Here is a 13162-nt window from a genome sequence, read left to right as displayed (position 1 = left end):
CCGGAAGCTCCCTGCACTTCCACTGGTGCACCTCTCCAAGAACCCTGTCATTTTGTGTCACCTCCCTCACCATCCAGCCCAACCCCCCCCCCCCCCCCCCCCCGCCAAGGCCCAGAGGATCAGCTTTGCTGTAAGAGCCCTCCTTCCAGGATTCGGCCAGCTCCAGGCTCACGCCCATCCAAACAAGGAGTCTGGCTTCTCTGTACCTTCTCTGTACCTCTGGCTTGCTCTGAACCCAAATGCAGCCCCTGGCACTCGCTGTGGCCACCTAACTAGCCCAGATATAAATACAACAGACCCACATCTGGACACTGGCCTACACTTGCTCACTCTGCTCCTTCAGACAGGGTCATGGGCTGGGTTCAAGGATCTGACCCCGGGTTTTTTAACACTCATCTGGGATTGTGCATGCACAGTTCTCTGCCTGAGGGGCACCCAGAGACTGGTACACACGTCATCCATTAAAGGTCGGCCCAGTACTGTCCCCAGAATACAGCAAGTGACCAATAAATGTTTGATTTGTATGTCCCAAGCTCTCTCAACCTTGGGGGCTACTTGAGGGGGCCATTTTCTGTTGCCATTCTCCCCGCCTTCCAAAAAGAGAAATGCAGTCAGTCCCCACTCTGATCTCAGTTCCTAGCAGGGCATTTGGGGCAGTGCCCCCTAGCTATGACTTCCTCTCCTAGCCCCCAGCACCACTGGGCCCATTTGCCCTACCCATTACTGGGCCTCCCCTTGAACTCACACACAGTCCAGGGTAGCAATCGTCTAAAGAGCACATATGATTAGATTAAACACTTGGATAGCTCCAGCCCCTCGGGACAAAGTCTGGAGAAGCCAACTGGGACACCACGCCCTCCAGCACAAGGATGCACCCCGTTCTCCCCTGTCCCCAGCAGTCTTAACTCTCAACCTTTGTCACTCGCCCTTTGTTCAGATGTTCCCTCCTCTGGTACACTCCTCCCAACGCTGCAATGAACCCATCTGTCCACGCTTCCTCCCAGCAGGACCACTCACCCATTTTTTCCTGCAGAATTTAGGAAGCACCTACTGCATGCAAGGCACTTACTAGTGAGATCCAGGAGTGAACCAGCGAGAGGCCCTGACCTTACTTTCAAATGAGAAGACGAGAAACAAGTAAAATAAATGTACTATATAGTTTATCAGGAGGTGATAAGGGCTGCAGAAGTAAGATAAGTGCTGAGGGAAAGCGTCTCCGAGGTGACGTTTGGGCCCCGAAGGAAGCGGGAAAGTGGCCCTCTCGGGAGGGAATTCCAAGCCTTTTTCAAACACCGCCTCCTCCCGGGAGCACTGCGTCCCGGACGCCGGGGCAACGCCGCCTTCCCATCTGAGGGTCGTGGCAGTGAACGCGCCTGCAGACGCGAGCCCCTGCCTCGGCCACACAGCCGGGCCGCCACGCGCGCGGGTGTGTTTGAGCGCCAGGGTGATCCCGAGGACCACCCTGCAGCGGGCAGGGGAGCTCGGCTGCCCCTGACTCGGAGCGCGCAGCCAGCCCCCCGCGCGAAGAAGCGCGCTGTCCACGGCCACACAACTCAACCAGCGGGGCCCTCGCCCGGCGGCGGGGGCTATTGACCGGGAGACCCAGGCCCCCTCTCCGCGCCGCCTGCCAACGGCCAGGGACAGGAGCAGCACTCACCCGGTGGCCGCCGCCATGTTCGCTCGGCACCAGCGTCACGTGAAGTGAGGCATCAGCTGAGCCCGGCCAGGTCCCACGGCCGGAGGCAGGGCCGGGGCGGGGCCGGGGCGGGGCCGGGGCGGGGCCGGTTGTCCACGCCCCGCCCCCTCCAGCGTCTAGCTCCTGGAGACCCAGAGGAACTGAGCCTGCAAGAGAGGAGGATCCATCTACTCACCGGCAACCCGCTGTACTCGAGGGGCAGGGCCGGAGTAGGGGGCAGGGGTCTTTCCAGGGTAGGAGGGAGTGTCCCCAGGCCACGGCTACCTTGATTCAACCCCCCCACCGGGCGTCTCAGCGCCCACCGGGGGAGGACACCCTGGGAGAGAGAGAGACCTTGACCCAATCTAGGGACAGGGAAGAGGTGATAACTGTAGCTTAAGAAGGGAAATGACCTGAGCAGAGGCCAGGACTACTGGAGTAACCAAAAAGTTCAGTGTCCAGGAGAGGGGATGTGGGAGTGAGAGGTAAGACCTCAGAGGTAAGCAAGGGTCAGATCCTGTAGGGCCTTGGAGATGGGGCTGGGAAGTTAGGTCTGGTAGGACCTTTTCAAGCTCCCTCAACTGCAGGATGGAGAAGGGCCCAGAGGCAGGGAAGCCAGTGAGGAGGGCTGGGGAGAAGTGGACACAAGGAGGGCACAGTTCAGGAGGGAGAATCTACCAGAAGGTATCTCCCTTTGCTCTGCTGGGCACTGCTGTTGGGTGCAGGGTCCCCCAAAGAGTTGGAGGAAGGGGTGCCAAGGAGGGAGATGGGAAGCAGATGTTCTAAGGGAGCAACCTAAGCTGCAGGTGTTCTGGAATAACAGTAATACTAACAACTACTGCCAACAGGTACAGAGCACTTACTGTAACCCAATGCTTTGCAGAGTTAGCTCACTGAGTCCTCACAAGAGCTCTGCGCAGCAGTCTCTGTTCTTAATGCCTTTTAACAGATGAGGAAACTGAGGCCTGGAGAGGCAAGTAACTCACTCGAGCTTACGCAGGAGGCGAGTTTATGCCGCCACACCCCTGACTAGTTACCCATGCTGGCTCTGTCAAGGAAAGGGGCCCAGGGCTGGGGTGGGGTGCCCCTGGGATCCTGGGCCACATGAGGGTGTGCATATGTGTGAGGTCAGGAAGTAGAGCCCAGCACAGGCCCACGGGGATCCTGACCCGAGCCCCCAACTGTCTCAAAGCTGGAAGTAGCTTCTGGTTGAAAGGCTTGGGTTTGGGGTACCTCTTGTTTCTTTGACAAGGATGTGGGTCACTGTGGCCAGGCTGGGGGGCCCCAGAGGCTATGAGATGGAGAGGGAGAGAGAGCTACTATGTGTTCCCACAAAGCTGGGAAGAGAAGAGGGGGAAGAACCAAGCCAGACCATAAGCAGAGTGGGTGACACAGCATGGCCACTTTGGATCCCATCACCACCCCCGGTTGCCTTATCTGTCAGGTGAGATCTAATGGTACCACCTTGCAGGGCTATTGTAGGGTTTCATAAGCAAACCTCCAGGCATCATTAGCCTGTGGCACAGCCGAAGAGGTCAAAGCCGTGAGGAGGAAGGCGGCACCTCCAAACAGCTCTTCACACCTCCCTGACCCAGTTAAGAAAGATGAACATTGACAGAAGAGGGGGGCCCCATCCCCCCTCCCCCTTCCTAGTACATATATAGCAGTTCTCAGGGGTCTCTGTCCCCCAGGTAGGACTCCCCCAGAGAGGGTCTATCAGTCCCCTTGTGAGTTTCCAGGGAGAAGAGCAGAGGTACCAGGCTCTATAGCTTACCACCTGGCCCTGGGCCCCCGAAAACTTGAACCCCTCCTTTAGCAGTTCCTCCACCTCCAGCCAAAGAAACTCAGTTCCCTAAAAAGAGACACTTGTTAAAATTAACAAAGGGTGAGCAGAATGAGCTTTTCATGTTCCTTTGTAGAAGGAACACCTGCCCCTGAGCTAATTACAACCCCTCCACCATTTCTTTTGACGTAAACTATGTCAAAATTAAGCCAACTGTCAGCTCAGAGTGTTTATTAATATGAAAAAGAAGCAATTATCCTAAACATCCACACAATAATAGAGGGAGGGCACCTATCAACTCAGTGAAGCTCCCTGGTGTGTGGGCAGTAATAGGAGGGACCTGCCCGTGACTCCTGTACACCCAGACACCGAGGCCTCCCCTGCCAGTGTCACAGGAGCCTGACCTAGGGGACTACCCGTCACCACTCACCCCTCCCTCCCCATCAGAGGCTCTGGGAGGGCTATTCCCCACCCCACCTCCACCCCCCACCATCTGAGCTCCGGCAGGGCTGGTCCCCACCCCCACCCTTCCCCATCAGGAGCCGGGGCTCCAGGAGATGCAGCCCTGGGAGTGGGAGAAGATTGCATAGTTACTCATGCAGGGCAGATCCGGACGCTGTTGGGAGCCAGGAGGCAATTGGAGAAAGATTGATTTTAGGGAGTTGGAGCAGGAGTGTGTAAATCAGCAAGGGAGAACACTAGGCAGCACACTCAGGCCTTAAGCGATGTCATGTCCGAGGTCACAGGCCCTTGGCTGAAACAGTCTCCCATAGTTGTGACCTATGGTGTGTGTGTGTGGGGGGGGGGTGTTTGTGCTCGGCCATCTCAGCAGCCAGAGCATCATAACCCTCCAGAAGTGCCCTGCCCCAGCCAGACACTCACCAGAAACCTGGTCCCAGGAAGGCTCCTCCTGGGAGCTTCTGTGGCTCCCTAAGACACTGTGTCCTTCAAGATTTCCCTGCTCCACCCACCCCTCTCAACCTAGCCACATGTTCTTGCAGCCCCATAGACAGTGATGACAGTTGGCTGCCAGGCGATGGCAGCCCCAGCAGCGTTGGCCAGCCAGATGGACACGGGAGCCACCCTTGGGGCCCTGAAGGGGTGTCCCCTGGCAGAGCTGGGACATGGGCCCCGTCCATCTTCGGCTGCATACTGAGGACACTGGTCTGCTGGAAGACTCTGTGGGACCATGCTGGAGGTAGCCTGGACGCTGGCTCTGACCCTGGCTACCAAGCTGTCCCCCGTGGTGCCACTCTGTGACTGGTCACACTATGAGGGGTCAAGGCCCAGACCCTGCCCTGGATGTCCCAGGACAGAGGAGGAAGAGGAGCCCACCATCGGGAAGGCTGCTGTTTCCTCCTGCAATCAGTGGGGGGGGGGGGGGTTCCTGATTCTGGGCAGGAAAGCAGGGGGGCCAAGCTCATGTGTGGGGCTCGAGCTCAGGAGGGTCACAGGATGGACCCGGAAAGAAGCCAGCAAGAGACCCTGTGCCAACCACATGGGAACACCAGCCTCCGGGTGTGGCATGTGACATGGGGTGTCATTTGGGGTATCCTTGATCGTTTCGCTTCTGCCGAGAACGGAAGACGGGGCTCAGAAAACCAGCACCAAATAGACTGAACAGAAGGAGTAGAGGGGGCGGGAATGGCACGTTGCTACCCGACCTCTCCGCCAGGGAGGAAAGATGGAAATGAAATGCCGGGAGGCTGCCTCTCCATCACCGCGCTGGCAGGTCCCAGCCTTCAGCCTCTGCAAAGTCAGCAGGGGTAGCAGCCGCAGGCCTCCCACCCACCCCACCCCCCGAGGCCCGCGTGGCCAGCTCCTTCCTCCAGGCCCACGCCAGGGCTATCACCCCCATCCGCCAGCCCCCCACAGGAGCCCCCACATCACGGCACACTCCGCCTGCCCTTCCTCCCCACCTGCCCGCCTGCGTATCCGTCTTCCGGCAGAAAAGAGGCGGCAGCGGCTGAGGGGCCCTCCCTAGGAAGCCCGTCACCACGTCAGATGAAGTGGTCCCTGCTGAGTGCTTTGCCAGGGTCTACGAGGCAATTCAAGATGAGAAATGGAATGGTGGCTTCGGAAAGGCAAATCATTCCAACAGCACCTTAAAAACATCGACGGAAACAAGCTCTTTGTGTGTGTGTGAAAATGGGGAATATATTGTTTTTCACTGTTTGGAAGACTGTTTTCTCATCCTGAAATCACAAGCTGTTTTCTTCCAGAGAGACTTATAAATACATCCAATTATCGACATTCAATATAGGAAATAAAGTTCTGGAATGGTTTTCTTCCGTACACGCGGAGTGGGCCGGCCAGGTTGCGCAGGTGATAATGACTTTTATTTCTTGTGAGTTGCATCCGCGCAGAGTGGCTGGTCTCTGCACCTTTTATTGCTTTCACCTTTATTACATTTCCCGTGTTGTGCTGGGCTCTTCATTGGTGTAACCTTATTACCGCTTTCAAGATCTTGATAAAAATGAATGAGAGTCCTAATTTCAAAAGTAGGAGTGTGGGGTCCCAGAGCAAGGGGATTTGCTTAGGTGGCTTGTGTCCTGCAGAGAAATCTCCCTGGCGGGGGACGGCTCTCCAGCTGTCCAGCTCCAAGTACTGAACTTGTTCTGCTGACATTCACAGTGGCCCTCTCCCATATTCCGGTCGGTGTGGCATTTTAAGGAGGGCACGTTTGGCCCTTCATGAAATCACCCCCAGACTGTGTCCCCAGAGGCCATTAACCTATCCATGCCACCGTTAAGGCTGGGGTCGCCTGTGGCTCTGCCTTTTCCTGACCTCATGCCTATCACCCCTTCCTCTTCAGTGCCTTGTCCCTCCCTTGCCTCTTCCTTCCTGAGGGCCTTTGTCACCACACCCCCATGTGACTGCCAAGGCTCCCCGGCTGCCTGCCTGCCTTCAGTCTCTCCCCATTCAGAGCCCCCATGCTCATTAGGATTCTTGGTAGCAAACAGCCCCTGAGTCTGTCTATCTCAAGCAGAAGAGGGATGGAAGGATGTCAGGCAGCACATTTAAAGGAGAGGAAGGCTCAGAAAACAGGCAGGAGCTGGGCGGTCGGTAGCCAGACCAGGCCACACCACATGCTGCTGCCCAGGACCCTTGCCACTACCTCTGCCCTTGGACATAAACTTGGACTGACACAGTATCCTGGCTTCCCTGCCCCCTGTGGCCAAAGCCCTTGACGGGCAGTTCAGCCCATTACAAAGTCCAAGCCTTGTGCCCACTCTGGCTATCTCATCCCTTTTGGCTTCAGGGCAGGGGGCAGAAGGGGAGTATTGGCTACCTAGCATCTCACCGAGGCCCATTCACCAAACAGGCGGGGGTTAGATCCTGCTATGTATACACAAAGCCTTATGACGTACAGTGATGGCTCAGCTTGAGGACTAGCAACTCCTCCTCAATGAAACCTTGAGAAGTCCGCAACTTGGACTAGTCCTGAGTATGGTGAGCCAAAAGCCTAGAATGCAATTATTTCCACTTCAGCGCTGTGGGGAATAAGCTTAGAAATTCCCTGGGCTTACACCAATGGGTTAACAAGGCATAAAGAATTACAAAGCCATAGGGTGTTCTCACCCAAGCTTGAGTGAACAAGATAAGACCCCCAGAATGAAGTGGGGGGAGGGGCAAAGGCCCCAGAATATGCCACAAAGGTAATATGCCAAAGCAAGATTAGGCAATTCAGGGCGAAAACGCCCCCCAATTTAGTACTATAGCAGAAAGCTGCTTTCAAATTAGCTAAGCTGGTAAATAGGACTATAGACCGCTGCTGCTGTGGGTGATGCTGCCCAGAGCAGAGCTGATTAACAAAGGAGAAGGTGCCTTGATGACCCTGAGGTTATTCACCCTATCTGTCTTATCCCCTAGGCTAGCTAAGATAAACAGACGCGGCGCCTCCTGTCTGCCATTAACAACCATCTGCCCATCTGCCCGGCGCCAGGATTTTGTTTTATATTGACCCAAACCCCAACACCGTATATCTTCAAACCCCCTTTTCCCTCATGCCCATGAGTTAATGTTCACCAATTGTCTCTTTGTGCACACCCGTTACGTTTGTAAGCCTTCTGATCTTAATAAATACGGAGCAAGGACCCTTATTCGGGGCGCTTGTCTTTTCCGGGACATTAGTCATCTCTCGCTTTAATCCTGCATCCCGCTCTTTAGCTTGACAAGAGAGAACTTTAGACTCAGAGTGTGTGACACAGCACAAGTGTGAATTTCTTGTTCCATGGTTTTTATTTTCAGATTACATGGGAAGGTGTGCAATCTTCACTTCTTCGGCTCTAAAGATCTTTCCTGGAAGCCCTGCCTCCGTCTCACTGACAAAGATCCCCACATGCAAAGTGGCCCATTAGAAATCACGTCGTGTGGAAAGAAGTGCGTGGCCTTCAGAGTCAGAAGCTCGGTCCTCTGACTTCCTTCTCTGGTCCTCACTCTTTCCATTTGGAATTGGACCCAAGATGCCTTTGCCTCCGTATGGGGCAATTCCAGGGGTCAAATGAGGACTTGGGAGACAGTTTATACAAACGTGACAGTAGTCGCTTGCGTTATTATGATCCTTCTTATTAGAGAACATTTACACACAGTGGTTAGGAATGTACAATACCAGGTCCAGTTCCTGGCTTTGCCATTTACTCACTGTGTGGCATTAGGAAAGTTACTCGACCTCTCTGAGCCTCAGCTTCCTTGTTGGTCAAGGGGGGGTGATGGGTCTCAGCCTGGAGGATTATTGAGGAGATGAGAAAGGGTGGTCCTATGAAACACAGCACAGCCCCTGGCTCATGATAGCCACTATCCTTATTTCAATGGTCAGGCAAGAATTAGGGACATCAGGAAAGGACTAGGACCCTTATCCCATGCCCTGTGAGGTCACTCTTGGCCCTGTCCACCTACAGAACACTTTTACACAAATAAGTGAATCCATAACCCCAAGGCCAGGTGGCCAGGGCTCACTCCCTTCGGGAGGACTGGCTGGCTGAGTGCTGGGGCTGCCTGGCCACCTTGAACCAGCCCTGGGCTCCCTGTACGTGGGCTGGCAGTCCAGCCAAACCCAGGGATATGGAAGAGCATCTTGCAGGGAAACTGAGTGAATGGGGAAAACTGCAGGGAGGGTGTTCCTGGCTGCACCCCGGACCTCTGACCCAGCCTGGAGCTTCAGTCTGCAGGGCTCCGCTAGGAGGCACGGATTTGCGTGTAGGGAAGAGGGTCTGATGGGAGGTTTGTGAGAGGGGCTAAGGACGTATAATAGATTGCAAAATTGGCCTCGAATTCTTGCTGCGTCCACCCCCCTGCTTAGTGATGCTGTGGCCCCTCCCACCTGGAAGTGGGGTCTATTTCACCAGCCCTTGAATCCGGGGTGGCCACTTGACTTATCTTGGATAATAGGACGTTAGCAAAAGCAGAGGCCTTCGAAGGTGCTTGCCTACTGGGGCTCACCCTCTCACAGCTCTTGGATGCCCTGCCACCTTGTAAAGACGAGCTAGCTACTCTGCTGGAGCATAAGATGCCTGTTGGACAGCCTGCATACAGCAGACATACAGGCTAGGTTGGCCTAGATTATCAGCCTCCAGCCAACCCGACGGCTGCGTGCTGATGCACGAATGAGTCCAGCAGAGACCAGTTGAGCTGACCCCTGGAATCCTGAGCTATACAAATGACTGTTTTGAACCATTACATGGAGTGACCTGTTGTACCAGTTTATCAGAACAGACACAGGGCAGAGGGAGGAGATCCTGGGGCTCTCCCTATAGCCGGGGCCTCGGACAGATGTGGTAGGGGCTGTTTTCACAAGGAGCTCTGGGGGATGCAGGTCCAAGCAACACTGCGGTGGGGCCCTGAGGAGAAAGTGTGACGTTCACCTCACCCCTGCCTGGAGCACAGCCTAGCTTCGGCTTGGAGAAGGTTGCGGGGACGCTGATTCTGCCCCAGCACTCTGTGGTTGCACTACCGTGGGGGCCCCAAAAGGCACCATTTCCCGAAGCTGCTTTTTTGCAGGTGCCTGGGCAGTGGTAGTGTAGAGAAGTGGGCAGCAGGCTTGAAGCACAGGAAGTGGGAGAACGCTGTGAGCTTCTGTAAGAATCCTTCTGGGGACCCCTGGGGACACCTGGAACAGATTTTCAAGGAGACTGGCAGGTCCATGGAATAGAGATGGGGCTGGAGCCAATTAAATCGAAATGATTCTGTCGATGGAACAATGTGTGCACCAAAAACCAATCAGTGAGCCTGGCCTGGGGGCTTGGCCTGCGCTGTCACATCCCAGAGCAAGGCTGGCATGGGGCGCCCACAACGTGGGATTGTACCGGGTGGCCTGGATGCGTGCCTGAGAAGTGACAGCAGGGAGTTCACCACTAGGTTAGCCTTGCTCAGACAGACTCAAACTTCATGGGTACCAAGCATATGAAGACAAAGGTCCTGCTGCAGAGACACCTGCCCAAGTCTAAGGTTGGACTGTCCAAGCTGAGCGCCCTCCTTCACCTCTGAGCACTGGCCATTATATTCTGAGCCTCTTTGACAGAGATTAATAGACACTCCTGACGGTGCCACTGCTGTGCTCAGTCCAGACAGTAGCATGGTCTCTGCATCAGATGTCAAGTTCACCAGTAGTCTGATGAGCCAGCCGGGGTCTCGCTCCCCTCCCCATTTTTTTTTTCTGAACATTCCATTCAAACAGGCTTTGGGAAAATCACAATTTTATTTCCAGATCTCAGAGATCAATATTTAGGGCTTGAGGGAGAATTTACTGGAAATCATCTCGCAGTGGAAACAGCAGAGGCAGGAGCTTCCGTCCGTGCGGCTTCCCCGAAGAGGCGTCTTGTCTCAGTTCCCAGACCATGAATTCACCTGTTGGACCAAGCTACCGGGGGGTCTCCCGGCCTCCTCCCCCCCGGGTGGGCTGCCAGAGCCTCAGCACCAGTGCCGGTCGGGGGACGGCAGCCGGGCCTTTCTTCACAGAACTCTGGGAGGGGAAGGGACCGAAAACTTGCATCAGGCACCACCTCTGCTTGAGGGACAAAGAGGCCCAAACCGGGCTTGAGAGGAGCTCCTGAAATCTTTGTGGCTGTTCCCCAAACTCTGGTCTGCAGAACCGGCCGCACCGAAAACCAGTTTTAGCTTTGGATCTGGCACCAGGGGCAGACTTTGTCACTTCTGTCACTAGGGGACACTGGCTATGTGAAAATTATGGGCCCTTTCTTCCGGGTTCACATCCTCTGGGGACTTGGACAAGCTCCAAGCTCCTTCTGTGTGGTTTTGGGGGGTGGGGTTGCGGAGGCGGGTAACATTCAGGCCGCCCCTCAGAGATCCTGACTGGCTGGGCTGAGGGGGGCCCTGCCGGCTGCCCCTCCAGGGATGAGGCGTAGGCACTGGTCATCGATCCTGAGTTCATCGGCCTCCAGCACCCACACACTTATCCCCTTCCTTCCCCGCAGTGAGGGCCCTTCATGCCCAAGTCTCGCTCAAGTCCCGCTTCCCTGGGAGGCCCATTCCTGCCCTTCCCACGGCCTAGTCAGGAAAGTTCACTGGCCTGGTCAAGGCACCTGTGGCACCCACAGGGGGCCCCAGCCTGCTGGCCCGAGAGCCCGCTAGCCCATCACTCCCCTCCAAGACTGCCATGAGGTAAAGCTTGCCGAGACAAATGTTAAGAGGCTGTGGAGAAATAAATTGAAATGGCCACTTTGGAGAGCACTTTAGAAATATCTATTAAAACCAAAAAAATTAAAACGAAGCTTTCTGACCCATAATTGCAACTCTCACGATCTACCCTAAGGCTCCCCCTCCACATGAGCGGGAGGAGACAGAAGCCAGAGCCCTCACTGCAGGATTATCTGCGATAGCGAAAAATTGAAAGCAATCTGAGCTCATAACTCTCTCCAGCTCGCGTGCTGTGAGAGCAGTTAGAGGGAATGTTCTAGATCTACAGGTATCCACGTGGAGAAATCTCAACAGCACTTTGTGGAGTGAAAAGCGAAGGCACAGAGCATACCTTGTGATGTCGTCAATGTTTACAAACCCATAAAACAATGGACTGTTCTATGAATTCTCTGTGGGCACACGTTTATGTTGTAAAAGCACTTACAAGGTCTGGAGGAAGATAAAAACCAAAGGTTGTCTTCAGGGAGTGGGGGAGGGTGCTGCGAGAGAAATCGAAAGGGAATGCAACTTTATTTAGTGGTCTAATTTCCTAAAAAGGAGAACGTAATCATGCGTTCGTGTTGTCAAAAATAAATAAAACTACTTTAAAAAAGAAAATGCCTATCTCTGGGGCACCTGGGTGGCTCAGTCGGTTGGGCGTCCGACTTCAGCTCAGGTCATGATCTCACACTCAGTGGGTTCGAGCCCCGCGTCAGGCTCTGTGCTGACGGCTCAGAGCCTGGAGCCTGCTTTGGGTTCTGTGTCTCCCTCTCTCTCTGCCCCTCCCCTGCTCATGCTCTCTCTCTGTCTCAAAAATAAATAAAAACATTTTTTAAAAAATTTTTTTAAAAGGAAGAAAATGTCTATCTCAAGGAGGCACCGCAACCTGTAGGGGTCCCTTGCAAACTGAGGAGCTTGTTTTAATCCAGAATCTGTTGGAGGCTCCCAGCTAGCACCGGCACCCCCCACTCTGGCCCATCCCCACCACTGTGCTTCCCTTCCCACACCCCGCTCCTGGCTCTGAAATCACAGTCAGACTCTACCAGGAAAAGGAGGCTGGTTGGTTTGTGTGTTGACGGAAAAGGCCTGGTTATCATTTACGAGGCTCGTATGCAGAGCGTTCCAGGGCAGTGCCCGGAGAACAGTTGTGATGCTGGCCGGCTGGGTCCGAGAACCCAGGGGAGGCTCCCACAGGACCAGCCAAGAGCGTCCTTGGCTTGACGCAGGGTAGATATCAAACACGAGCCAGAGAAAGTGAAAACAGAATTTATTGAAGAGCGTTAAATGACAGGTGGAGAATAGCACACGGCGCATCTTGAGAGACTTGGAGAGGAGAGGAAAAAAGAGTCTCATTGTTGCTTGGGGCTGGGGGTTTATGTCAGAGGAAGGTCTAGGGTACGTGTTCCTCCAGGAATCCGGGGTAGGGTCTGGTCAAAGGCGAGTGTCAGGTGAACAAGCGAGGTTACTCCGTAAAGCACTGAAGGCGGGTGTATTGATGCTGGTGTCAGCCGAGGTTCCATGATGTCCTGGCACATGTTTGGGATCTGGCTCTTCTTAGGGGTTACCAGGTGTTTGGGGCCTAGGATAAAACTCAGAGAATGATTAATTTTCTTGCTTTCCACCCTGAAGCGGGAACGTAGCTTCTCTCGCTTATTCAGAGGCATGATATGGGACACGAGTAAATGGGGCCTAACTGAAAAACAGCAGAGATGGGGCCTTTCTAAACTGGAATCCCTCGAAAGCTTCCCTACTTCAGTTGGGTAGTTGGGGCTGTTGGGTGGGGGGACTACTCTGGCTCATGAGAGCCCACACCCCATGTGCCACCCCTGTCCCCCACCATGACTCCCCACCCCACCCTCCTGCCAATCTCCACCTCCTCCCTCCTCATGTCATCTCCCAGTTTCCACCTCCACCCCAGATTCCCTACCCTCAACACTTCACCACCACTGACCCCTGAACTTTACCCCCACCTCCACCGCACCAATGGCTACCTGATCCTCAGTCCCCCAACCCCCGTTTCCCCCCCCCCATCCTGACCCTTGCCCCCCAACCCAGGGCCTGCAAACTCC

The 13162-nt window shown here is 54.8% G+C and overlaps 1 protein-coding gene across 1 annotated transcript in view; it reads right to left on the bottom strand.

Annotated features, from left to right (window-relative positions):
- The window catches only part of PEPD (peptidase D), a 112322-nt gene extending 110564 nt beyond the window's left edge, over nt 1-1758 (bottom strand). The window contains exon 1 of the mRNA XM_023245695.2: nt 1658-1758. Coding sequence (XP_023101463.1) covers nt 1658-1674 — 17 coding nt within the window. The 5' untranslated portion in view covers nt 1675-1758. The remainder of the gene's footprint in view (nt 1-1657) is intronic.
- Nucleotides 1759-13162: the final 11404 nt, after the last annotated feature.

This window comes from Felis catus, chromosome E2 (assembly GCF_018350175.1).
Source record: "Felis catus isolate Fca126 chromosome E2, F.catus_Fca126_mat1.0, whole genome shotgun sequence".
NCBI classification, from domain to species: domain Eukaryota; kingdom Metazoa; phylum Chordata; class Mammalia; order Carnivora; family Felidae; genus Felis; species Felis catus.
Note: the sequence above shows the minus strand (reverse complement) of the source record. Positions and strands in the feature narration are given on the sequence as shown.